The sequence below is a fragment of the Heterocephalus glaber genome, unplaced genomic scaffold (assembly GCF_053883595.1).
Source record: "Heterocephalus glaber isolate CG9 unplaced genomic scaffold, H.glaber_assembly_v1.0 deba00001550, whole genome shotgun sequence".
Classification (NCBI taxonomy): domain Eukaryota; kingdom Metazoa; phylum Chordata; class Mammalia; order Rodentia; family Bathyergidae; genus Heterocephalus; species Heterocephalus glaber.
In genome coordinates, this window is record NW_028258343.1 from 22,257,641 (window position 1) to 22,268,691 (window position 11,051).

Sequence of the window (11,051 nt, forward strand, 5' to 3'; positions counted from 1 at the left end):
TGTAACTGTATTTTATACCTAAAATGTACCAATAAACTTAATGGGAAAAAAAAATAAAGATGCAAGAGAAATCTGAAGGTCTTTATTGGGAAAGTTCAAACTCGGCCCTGCCCTCACCCACATCTTTGGAGACCAGGAGTGCTGAGGATTCAGGTCCTGTTTAATGAATTTTGCATTGGGCCTTCATCCTGTAACATCCTTTGAGTTGACCTCAACTATTTTATACCCGTTTGGGCTGGGTGTTCCTCTGGATTTTATGCAGTTTTGTAGTTTAAATGTTGGCTAACTCACTGAGCACGGTGGCACACACCTGTGATCACAGCACTAGGGAGGCTGAGACAAGAGGATCGCTGAGTTCAAGGCCAGCCTGAGCTGCAGTGAGACCCTGCCTCTAAAAACCAAAAATAATACATTTGAGTTACCTGGCTTCAGGCTTAATATTTCCAAGTACCTGAAATGGAGTAACTCTGACCTGAGTTTTCCTGAGCAGAGTGCAGTCTTACATTCCTCTTTATTTTTATTCTTTGGTTTTCTGAGCCCGAATCTCACTCATGAAGCCTAGGTGGGCCTGAACTTTGCAATCCTCCTGCGTCAGCCTCCCAAATGCTGGGATTGCACATGTATGCCACTATGCCTAGCTTTTCACTTTTACTCTTCAGAGGTTTTCTGGGGGGGGGCACCAAGGCTTGAGGGTCTCACTCCGTCGTCCAGGCTGGCCTCGAATTCACGGTGAAGCCCCTGTCTCAGCCTCCTGGGCAATCCCAGCATTTGGGACTGCACTCTGCTCAGGAAAACTCAGGGAGGCTGAGGCAGGGTGGTTTCAAGTTTGAGGCTATGGCCCTGGGCTAACAGGGAGTTCCAGGTCCACTCGGAAATGTCCCTGAAAGACCCTGTTTCAAACCTCCCCCCAAACCACCCCTAAAAAAAGTCTATTTGCCCAAGTCCTTATAACTAATGGGTATCTTTGATAACCTTTAACTGACACAATAGGCAAGATGGAAAAATCACACAGGATACACAGGCAACCTTTCTACTAAATTAGAACTTTATTGAATAAAGAACACTCAGAACACACAATCGGAGGGAGCAGGTCTGCATCACATGCATCGAAGCTGAACAGTGGTGGAACATGGAATGTCAAACGCATTAGGGGTCTCCGTTGTTCAAAACGGTTGTATGCAGTTGATGTGTGAAAAGAAAGTAGGAACCCCAGATTTTCACCATTCATTTGTGAAGAGTTTCCAAAAGGCACTTGAAGAAACGGCTCGATGTCTTTAGCATACAGTTCAAATAAATTAGTTACCTGTGCACTCCTGAAACGTCTCAGCTCCTCTTGCATCCCAAGGAAAATCTTAGTGCAAACATGGAAGTTGCTGGTGGCCACCGAGACCGACAGTCTGACAGAAGCCTGGTTCTGAACTGTGTGTTAACTGGGCCACGACCGAGAGCACCCGCTACTGCAATCACGTAGGCACGCTGGACAGCAGCTCTCTCTAAGTGTTCTCCTAAGTCTCTCACATTAATGACTAAGCCATTTACAGTACTAAAATCCTATCATTCAAGCATCGATGATTATATTTCAGAAAAAAGGAAATCATTCATTTCGGTACAGCATTACTGCTACATTCTAAAGAGAAGAAAGAGAGAGCTAAAGAACTGTAATCAACAAAGCCAGTATCCACAATAGGATACACGGCGAAAACATTTTAGCAAGTCAAAGGCCAGCACAGGAGGAACCGTACAATGTAAACACCACTCCGCGCAGCCTGAGCAGCTTCGCGTGCACTGTCTCCGGTCTGTGTTTGTGAGTCTGCGCTGCACCTGTGTGTACCAATACATGTCAAATAAAACACACTCACACTCACGTGACTGTCGGACCCCAGGCATGGCTTGCTCCCCTGACACGAAACCGGAAAAGCGTCAAGTGAAGCCCGATGCCTTCCGAGTGCAGAGCCACCAAGTGTGGGGTGGTCGGGACCCGAGAAACGGGCGTGCGTGGCAGAGCTCTCTCCGTGGGCCCTGTCTGAACTTTTAATCGACATCAAGAATTTAAAAATATCTAAAACACGGAGTCGCAAAAGCCCACGGATGCTGCAGGCGGCCTGGACAGCTCCCTCAAAGTGCAAAATGACACGGAATGTTTTAGTGGAGGCGCGAGCAGTCTTCCGTCTTTCTCTTCTTGAAAAGAAGAAAGATGCTCAGGAAGTGTTTATTCCTGGCCAAAGGTATTTCAGGTTCTTGGCAAAACAAACATTAGGAAGACATATTTAGCCAATTACCAGCCAGCCTTTCACATCCAGAGGCGCCCGGGGGTGTGGGGAAAGAAAAGCCCTTACCTAGTCTCAGCTACCCGAGTCTTGAGCCGAGATCCTCGGAACCCACTACGTTAAACACCAGCCCAGCGGCGCCTCCCCACGCCCCGCCCCGCCCCGCCCCGCCCACCCCTGCGCCCCAGATCCTCCGATGCCAAGGCAGCCTGTGTCCCCAGCCCCGAGGAAGGCCACCGGGTACCACGCGCCCCGAAAGAGCCCTCGATGCCCTCCTCCTGTTTCTCCTCCAGCGCCGAGTGGACCTCGCCACTCAAGAGCCGGGCCTAGATCTCCAGGTCGTCAGGCCGAGGCCTGCTGCTGGCCCGGCTGCTGGCCCTGCTGGCCGGCCGCTGGTCCGCGAGGGCCAGGGGCTGCAGCTCGTGTCCGGCCGCCGCCTTCTTGGCGTTCTGGCTGTCATCGGGGAAGTCGAAGGGCTGCGCGTGGGAGTTGGAGATGGTGCTGCCCGCCTGGCCCATGCGGTTCTGCTCGGCGCTGTAGTTGGCCCAGTTCTGCTCACTGGCCTGCTTGTTGTAGTTGCGGCAGGAGGAGTTGTTCCTGTCCCCGGTCACCAGCTTGTACCCGGGCGGCGACATGGGCGACAGTGGTGCGGTGGGCGAGGAGCAGCCGTTGAAGTAGGCGTACTTGGGGGAGCCGCAGTCCTTGGAGGGGCTCAGCGGGCCGCTGCCCGGGTGGTAGGGGTCGCTCCGGCCCTTGACCCGGTCCTTGACGCCCTTGAAGAAGACGTAGAAGAGCTCGATGATGTTGAGGGCCAGTGACACCAGGGACACCACCAGCATGAAGATGATGAAGATGGTCTTCTCGGTGGGGCGCGACAGGAAGCAGTCCACCTGGTGCGGGCACGGGTCGCGCTTGCAGGTGTACACAGCGCTCAGGCTGAAGCCGTAGATGTACCACTGGATGAGCAGGAAGGCCACCTCGAAGATCGACTTGAAGAGGATGCTGATGATGTAGGTGCGCAGCAGGCCACCGCGCATCTTCACCTTGCCGTGCTCCTCGATGCCGTACTTGAACTTCTTCATCTCGATCTGCTTCAGGTGCATCTCCACGTTGGCGCCGTCCGTCTGCGCCACCTTGAGCTCCTCCTCCTTCTTGTTCAGCTTCTCCTCCTTGCGCATCACGTAGAAGACGTGCGCCAGGTACAGCAGCGTGGGCACTGACACGAAGATGATCTGCAGCACCCAGAAGCGCACGTGCGAGATGGGGAAGGACTTGTCATAGCACACGTTCTCGCAGCCCGGCTGCTGCGTGTTGCAGCGGAAGGCCGACTGCTCATCGCCCCAGGCCGACTCCACCGCAGTGCCCAGCAGCAGGATGCGGAAGATGAACAGCACGGACAGCCACACCTTGCCGCCCGCCGTGGAGTAGGCCTGGACCTTGTCCAGCAGCTTCCCGAGGGCGCTCCAGTCTCCCATGCTGCCCGGGGGTCACCTGCGGAGACAGATGGAGCGCGTGAGCATCGCAGCCTGGAGAGGCCCTGCCGCGTCTTTGAGACAGAGCCTCGCTCTGCAGCTCAGGCTGGCATCTAACCCGAGGCAGTGCTCCCTCCTGCCTCAGCCTCCGAAGTACAGGGACCACCGCACCCGCTGACACCCACAATACTGCAAACTGTCCATCACCCTCCCGGCATTCAAGAGCAGAAAACACACAACACCACATGCAAACTGTCCCATCTGGCTTTCCAGCCCCAAGAGCCTCACCTCCCTCCCTTTAAGGTAACTTAAGCTGGAGAAGCGACGGCACCGCGGCAGAAGCTGTGCCAAGCTCCCTGCGGGCTCACTGCCTCTGACACGTGGGAGCAGCCTCGCCCAGGGCCGGGTGTGGGCACCGAGGGGCAGGCGCAGGGCACATGGCCCACGGCCTGGCGAGGTGAGGTTCACCAGGGCTGCACCGGGGCCCGCTGGGACCCCTGCAGCGCTGTCCCTGGGGCACGGCTGCCCCCACCCTGATCCATGCCAGGCTGCCTCGGTGCCCCGGGACCGGTGGGGCAGAGGGTGAGGAACAGCCCAGGCAGGCCTGGCCCCAGGGGCAGCCTCGCCCCACACTTCCCTTTCTGCTCTGCGGCACTCGGAGTCATCTTTTTGTTGTTTTGGTTTGGTTTTTTCATTTGCTCCTTGAGCAAGCTCTGCTGTGGAATCCAGGCAGCCCTTGAACTCGCAGGGCGACCCTCCTGCCAGGCTTCGGGGTAAACAGTCTGCTCGTGTCAGCGCCTGTGGGTCCTCACTAAGCTCTTTCCCAGCCTGGAAAACGAGCTGTTGCCTGGTGCCCGCATCCGCCTTCTCCCGGTCAGGCTGCTGTGCAACTCGCGAGCCCTGTGTCCCACACCCACGTCAACATTCGCATGCACGTCTCCAGGTGTGGCTGGACACACGCATCCTTTCTAGGCGTCCTTTCTAGGGCCGCAGTCCTGTCCCACGCTCAGCACGGTCCATGCTCTGGGCTCACACGTAGCGGCTCCGCCCTCCCGGTCCACACCCCAGACCCAGCCCCTCCGCTCCTAGGCCCCCGTCCCCCTCCAGCTGGCGTCTGGGCCTCGGGGACTGGACATCCGGGCTGAGGGCCCCGAAAGCCCGTTTTTATTTTTAGCCACTTTTAAAACTAGTGTCCCGGGTGACTGTGAAAGTTTCAGATGAGCAGGCAAACAATGGTTTCTCAGCGTGTTTCTTGTTCCAAATATTTCGAAATAAGAGAAATGTCAGGAAAGGTGAAAGGCACAAGGTGTCTACAAAGTCGTGGGGCTCTGGACTCCTGTCCCTCCCCCCTGCCACTCCGAGGCCACAGGAGAGACGCTGGCCACCCGCTCCAGAGCTCGAGATCTCTCACTTGAGGCCCCTCTCCCATCTCTCCCTGCGGATCCCTCCTGCTACAGCCTTAAGAACAAAGTCCCAGCTACAGGTGTGGTCCCTTCCTCCCTGCAGCTAAACAGGTCTTACAAGCAGAAACTGTCTCACTTTGCATTTTAAAGATTTCTTCCCAAACAGAGACAACTGACACAGGCAAACAGGCCACTGATACTGGAACGGGTCCGAGGTCTCCAGGCTCAAGGACAGAAAGAGTCGGGGAAGAGGCGCTTCACTGATGACCCAGAGAGGAAACCCCTGCGAAGTCCTGACCAGATCCCTGAATGGGTTCGAGGGGTGCCACACACGTGTCTCCAACCCTCGGAATCCAGCAATTGTCAGGCGGAAACGCTCAGAACCCCCGGCCCCGGTTCTCTTGGGGAGCCCTGTGCCTGTGGTGGGAGCCAGGCCTGGCTGTGATGCACGTGGCTGCCCGGAGGCTGTGACCTTCACCCCACAGCCAAGGACCTGGCTCCAGCCGCGCCTGTGCTGAGTCTCTCTTGGCCATGGCCACCTCTCCGGTCAGCAGCCCGGTCACCCTGCTGCCAACGCGCACTGCAAGCCCAGTGTGGAAACAGCAGCGTGCAGAGCCACCTGGCTCTCGCTCAGTCTGCTCCACCTGCAGCTGGCCTCGCTGTTCTCCCCTCCACTGACCCTGCAGGGACAGCGACACCCTCCCCTCCCCTCCCACCCTGTCACTTCCTGTGCCCGGTTCCTCACATTGTTTGAAGGCCCCAGCTCCGCGCACGTGCTGCACATCTGCGGGTGTGACTTGTCCCTGTGTCCCACCCTCCCGGCTGCTCAGGAGACTTGCGTAAACCTGCCCCGCTCAGAGCTCAGAGTGCGTCCAAAGCGGAACGAACCAGCCGGGGAGCGGGCCCACCTGCACATTCTCTCCGCTGTCATTCTTCTTCTCAAACTTCCCAAGTTTCCAGCTAAAGAGGGGACTCTGGGTCAGACAGCAGCCAGGCGCCTCCCGTCAGGGCAGGCTTTCGTGGCACTGCTGGGCCGTTGTGTCCACCCCAGCTTTGGCGACCCCTGCCAGCTCCGGGCTGCACGGACAGCACAGCTGCTGGGCGTCACCCGGAGTCTCGGCCACGTGTTGGGTGCTGCGCTGCCCTCCCCAGTTCTGGGCATGCTAGTTGGTGACTGCAGCCAGCAGGGCAACAAGAGCAGCAGCCCACGAGGGTGGCCACGCAGGAGGACCGGGGCTGCTGGTGTCCGCTCAGCACAGCTGGGACCAGGGGGCCAAGTGGGCACTGCGGGAAACACCCTCTGCTGCCGGGAGGCTGGGCGCCCACCATGTCCCTGTACACAGTGTGTCCCGCTCACTCGCCTGGTTCCCTGAAGGACAGGGACAGCCCCAGGCTCTGCATGGGGCATCAGGGAGAGGCTGCAGCTCAGCACAACACAACACAGCCGCCCTGGCCTCATCGGCCCTGCACCAGCCCCTCAGGACAGGGTGGGGGCCCAGGAGGTGTCCCCCTGCCCTTCCTGAAGTCTGAAGCTGCCACCCAGCTTCCCCCAGCACAACCGTCTTCCATCACTGGGTGCCAGAGGCAGCCCTGAGCCTGGAGCCCGGATCCTCAGCGGGGATCTGAGCAGCTTCAGACACTCATTTCCGTCCAGGCTCCCCTCCCCGCAAAACCCCCAAATGGGATTTTAAAAAATTTATTCTCGAGACAGGTTCTTGCTTAGCTGCTCAGGCCCCCACCTTGTAACCCTCCTGCCTCAGCCTCCCACGGTGCTGGGATTACAATCCTGCGCTACCGACGGTTTCCACTGGACAACCTTGTTATTTTGTAATCGCGTGCGCGCTCCCTCAGGCGCCTCAGTGAATCCGCTGAGAACCCTACACTGGTCACTCGTGCACGTGAGGCTTAGGACCTCAGCGTCGCCGTTACTGTGTAAAAGTTCTTTAGATACAGCTCGTCTGCTTTCCAATTTTGGTAACTTTTCTTTAGCAAAGTAGCCTCTAAAATAAGGAGCAAACCTAGTTTCTACCAACTATTAGGAGACCCGCTGGGACTGAAACCCGCAAGGACTTTCCTAGCGAACGAGTTTGGGCAGAAGCCGCCGCACCGCGGGGCCGGAGAGCGGCGCGGGCTTCCAGGCCCGGAGAGGCCCCGACCCCGGCCCCGGCCCCGTCCAGGCGCCCACGCCACCGGGCGCACAAAGGAGCCCGGGCCAGCGCGGGAATCGGGGCCCCCGGGCGGCCAGAGCTCGGACCCGAGGCGGACAGAAGGGGCCGCTCCGCTCCGGTCCAGGACCCCGGCCCCGGGTCCCCGGCCCCCGCCCCCCGGCCCCAGACCCCGGACCCCGGACCCCGGACCCGGACCCCGGACCCCAGCCCGGGCGGGCGGCGCCGAGGCTTGCAGCATGGGCTTTGTCTCCGCCCGGCGCGCAGTGCGGACCGCGCTCGGCTGCCCCTGACCCGGGCCGGGCCCCTCGGGCTGCTCCGGCCTCGGTCCGCAGCCGGCGACCACGTGGGCCCGGGCGACCCTGCCCGCAAGCGCCGTCCCGAGGGCCCCGCGTCCCACTCACTCTGCAGCGGCCGCGGCTCGTCCTGCGGGCCTCCGCAGCCCCGGCTCCTGGCTTTTAAAAGTTTCCAGCCCCTGACTCAGCCCGGAGGAGGAGCCAGGAGGGAGGGCGGCGGGCGGGGCCGCGCGGAGGCTGAGCTCTCGGCAAAAGTTCCCAAGTCGGGCCGGGCGCGCGGGGCACACCTGGAGCTCCAGTGCGCAGGAGGCTGAGGCTGAGGCAGGGGGTCCGCGGGCCGCCCGTCCCATAAAAGGGGCCGGGCGGTGCGGCGGGGGGGCGGCCCGTCTGTGGCCCGCGCGTCTCGGGAGGGGACAGGGAGCCCGAGGCAGGCGTCTCGGACTAGGAGGGACGGAGATGCACTGTGTCGCGGCACGCGTCGCCCCGTTGCTGCGCTGCGTGTGTCGCAGACACGTGTGCCGGGTGCACACTCGGACGCCAGCGCCGCCTGCAGGAGCCGCGGGCCTCCTCCGCCCCGCGACGGCGGCCCCGCGCCCCGGGCTCCCTCTGCCGGCCAGGGCAGAGTGCCCAGCTCGGACCTCCTCCCCGCGCTCGCGTCTGAGCCGAGCGCCGCTGCGAAGCTCTCGCTGTGGTCCGCGATCCCTCCCTCTACCCCACTGCCTGCGGTGCCAGGGTCACCTCACCGGGCGCGGCTCTCTTGGGAGACCTGACGCTGCTCCGAGAAAGGGCCCTTTCTCCTTGGCGATGTAAAGTCAGTCCGTTTCTTCTACTGACAATGGGAAACGTGGTTGAAGACAGTATTGTTTCTATCAGCCAAAAACATACACAGTTAAGAACGGAGTTTTACAAAGCAGGCAAAACTTCTGCACTTAAAGATGTAAAACAGTGTTCATAGGAATAAAGGCCTGAGTAAATAGAAAAATATAATTCTTTCTTTCTTTTTTTTCCTTTGACAGGGTCTCACTATGTCATGCCGGCTGGTCTTGAATTCACTGCGTAGCCCAGGCTGGCCTCCAAATCATGCTCCTGCTTCAGCCTCCCCAAACTACCAGAACTTCTGACTTGGCAGCCACCCACCGCCCAAGCCTGGCCCACCCTCCCTTCTCCCTCTGGACGGCTCACTTAACTCACACAAGCTTTGCCTTCCTGTTATAACGTTATTTCTCAAGTACAGTTGTTACTAATGTCTATTTTATTAAAAATATTCCCAGGATGATAATTCAGAATTAGCTGCATGAAGAGCAGGCTATCTTATAGCAGCGTTTTCAAAGCAAAATAAAAGTTAATTTCCGGTTTTGTCCCGTTTCGTCTATGGGTGGATATGGATATCTAAGCATCCTGGGCCCTCTTCTTTTTTAACCTGTTTCCCACGTTATTATAGACACCGAGTTGGGTAGAAACAGCACAGGCATCAGATAGGGCTGCCCTGGAGAGAGGACACAGGTGAAGCTCACCTCAGCTGCACCAGATATGTGTCAGCTGAGGCCTGGGCAAGAACAAGATAAGGACGTGCTGACCAGACCTGCACACTTCCTCAGAGGACAGACCCCGGGCCCAGCGAAGCCCAGGTGGACATAGGCCACCAGGAGCGCTGGACCCACCGCTTCCTGGAAGTCTGTGTTCTCTCTGTGCCCACTTGTTCCGTGGCTTGTTTCCCAGCTGGGTCACTGTTTCCTAAGCCACCATACCTGTTACCTTCCCGGTTGAGCAGGGCTGTGGCTCACGTCATCCCCTTTTCGGGTTTCCCTCTACAGACTCCCCTGTAGAAGACCGGGGTCCCTGCTACCCAGTGAGGTCCCCTCCTGTCTCTCAGCTGCTACCCTATCAATCAGTATCTTCCTCCTCTTAACCTCCGTTGTCCCTAGAATTCATTCTTTGGGTTTTAGAGAACACGAGCCTGGCATATCTGATGTCTAGCAGTCTGGGAGATCGAACATTTCATATTTCATCCCTGCTACTATTTCCTGTATCATGATGATGGATCAATTGGGAGTAAAACTGAAGAATCCATTTGTACCACAGTAGACAGCTCAGGGCCTGCCCGGGGACTCTCAGCTTCAAAGGGCAAAGCTCAGCCTAGGCCACTGATTAAGTCTGTTTTTCCTACACAGGAATGCACCACGTCTGCTATTTCTAAAATTATTTTTCCAAAAAGCCCCAAATGATTTTACCAAAGTTTCTCCGATAAAAGGAGGCATTCCATGGGCTCTTCTCTTTGTCTGGAATAACAGCATAAAAATGTGGTCTTGAGAATTCTGATGCCCAGTGGCAGCCAGCTCCAAGTGCATGCCCTGCGGGACTTTGATTCGGCAGTTTCCACCTAGGGACTGGAAGTGACTGCAGCAGCTATTGTACCTCGTGCCCCAGTGGCGCTGCTGAGTTATATTTTTGAGCAATAATAGAAGTTTTCAAAATGTGTCTCATTTCTCTGTCCTTAGAAGCTGGTCTCCACTGAGTGCTTTGGGTTTTGTTTTTGTGTTCTTTTTAGCTCTTTTTTCTGCTGCCGGGAATTGAACTCGGGACCGGTACAGCACCACTGAGCTACATCCTCGGCCCCTCTTTGTTTTCATTTTGTTTCACTACTGGGAATTAAACTCGGGGCCTTCGCACTCAGCTACATTCCCAGCCCTTTTTCTGTTCGCTTGCTTCTGTTTTTGCGACAAGATATTGCTATGTAGCTCAGGTTGACCTCGACCTTACCATGTAACAGGAGCTGGGCTCAAATGCACAGCAACCTCCCTGCTTCAACCTCCTGAGTGAGATGTCCAGCCCCTAAGGCCTGCCAGGGACTGGCTGGACTAGGGGAGATTCTAAGGCTCAAAAAGGAGGAGATGCACGTCCTCAGGGGGCTGGGCTGGAGACTCCGCCCCAGGGCTGCGGCTCTCAGGGAGGCTCCCGCTGAAGCTGCAATGGGAACAGATCAGCTGCAGCGCCCGGCCCTGAGGATCCAGCAGGCAGTGACCAGGGGGCGGCTCTGCCCGACTGAGTGGGCCTGAGGGGTGCAGCCTTCCCAGCCCCCACGGGCCGCACGGCGGCGCTGTCCCGAGAGGCTGCGGAGGCCCTGCTGGCGGCCAGGCCTGTGCGGCTTGGGCCCCTGCATCCTCCTGTTAGGGTCGGATCTTCCGCGGAGGGCAGGGAGGGTGGGAGGTGCCCCCGCCCCCGCCCCCGCCCCGCAGCTCCCCACGGCTCCCCTCGGAGACTCGGCGTCCAAGCGGCCCCCGGAGGGTGCGATCTGGACTGGGACCTGGGCGGAGTGAGGACCGGAAGATGGGGCCGGAAGTCTGCAGACTTCGCTTTGGTCCTGGCCGGCGGGTGTCCAGCTCAGCCTGCTCGCTTGTGGCACAGCAGAGGAAGGAGCCAGGGTTGCGGGCTGCAAAGAGGGGCAAGG

The 11,051-nt window shown here is 58.3% G+C and overlaps 1 protein-coding gene and 1 long non-coding RNA gene across 3 annotated transcripts; one reads left to right on the top strand and one right to left on the bottom strand.

Moving 5' to 3' along the window:
• Positions 1–1,023: 1,023 nt before the first annotated feature.
• Gja1 (gap junction protein alpha 1) lies at positions 1,024–8,028 on the bottom strand. Of its 2 annotated transcripts, none has more exons than XM_087190188.1 (2): positions 7,891–8,028; positions 1,024–3,758 (listed from the first exon to the last, which is right to left on the bottom strand). In XM_087190188.1, the coding sequence occupies exon 2, from the start codon at positions 3,740–3,742 to the stop codon at positions 2,594–2,596; it is 1,149 nt and encodes a 382-aa protein (XP_087046314.1). In that variant the 5' UTR covers positions 3,743–3,758; positions 7,891–8,028; the 3' UTR covers positions 1,024–2,593. The 2 variants fall into 2 exon arrangements, with proteins under 2 accessions (XP_087046314.1, XP_004860214.1); XM_004860157.4 differs by lacking the exon at positions 7,891–8,028 and adding an exon at positions 7,712–7,856.
• A 65-nt stretch (positions 8,029–8,093) lies between these two features.
• On the top strand, positions 8,094–8,959 carry LOC147824272 (uncharacterized). The gene is made up of 2 exons (XR_015442591.1): positions 8,094–8,491; positions 8,620–8,959. It is a non-coding gene; the product is annotated as an uncharacterized LOC147824272 (long non-coding RNA).
• The last annotated feature ends 2,092 nt before the right edge of the window (positions 8,960–11,051 follow it).

Excerpts from the sequence above, each read along its gene's own strand:
- Gja1 (XM_087190188.1), bottom strand. The coding sequence starts at position 3,742 with ATGGGAGACTGGAGCGCCCTCGGGAAGCTGCTGGACAAGGTCCAGGCC.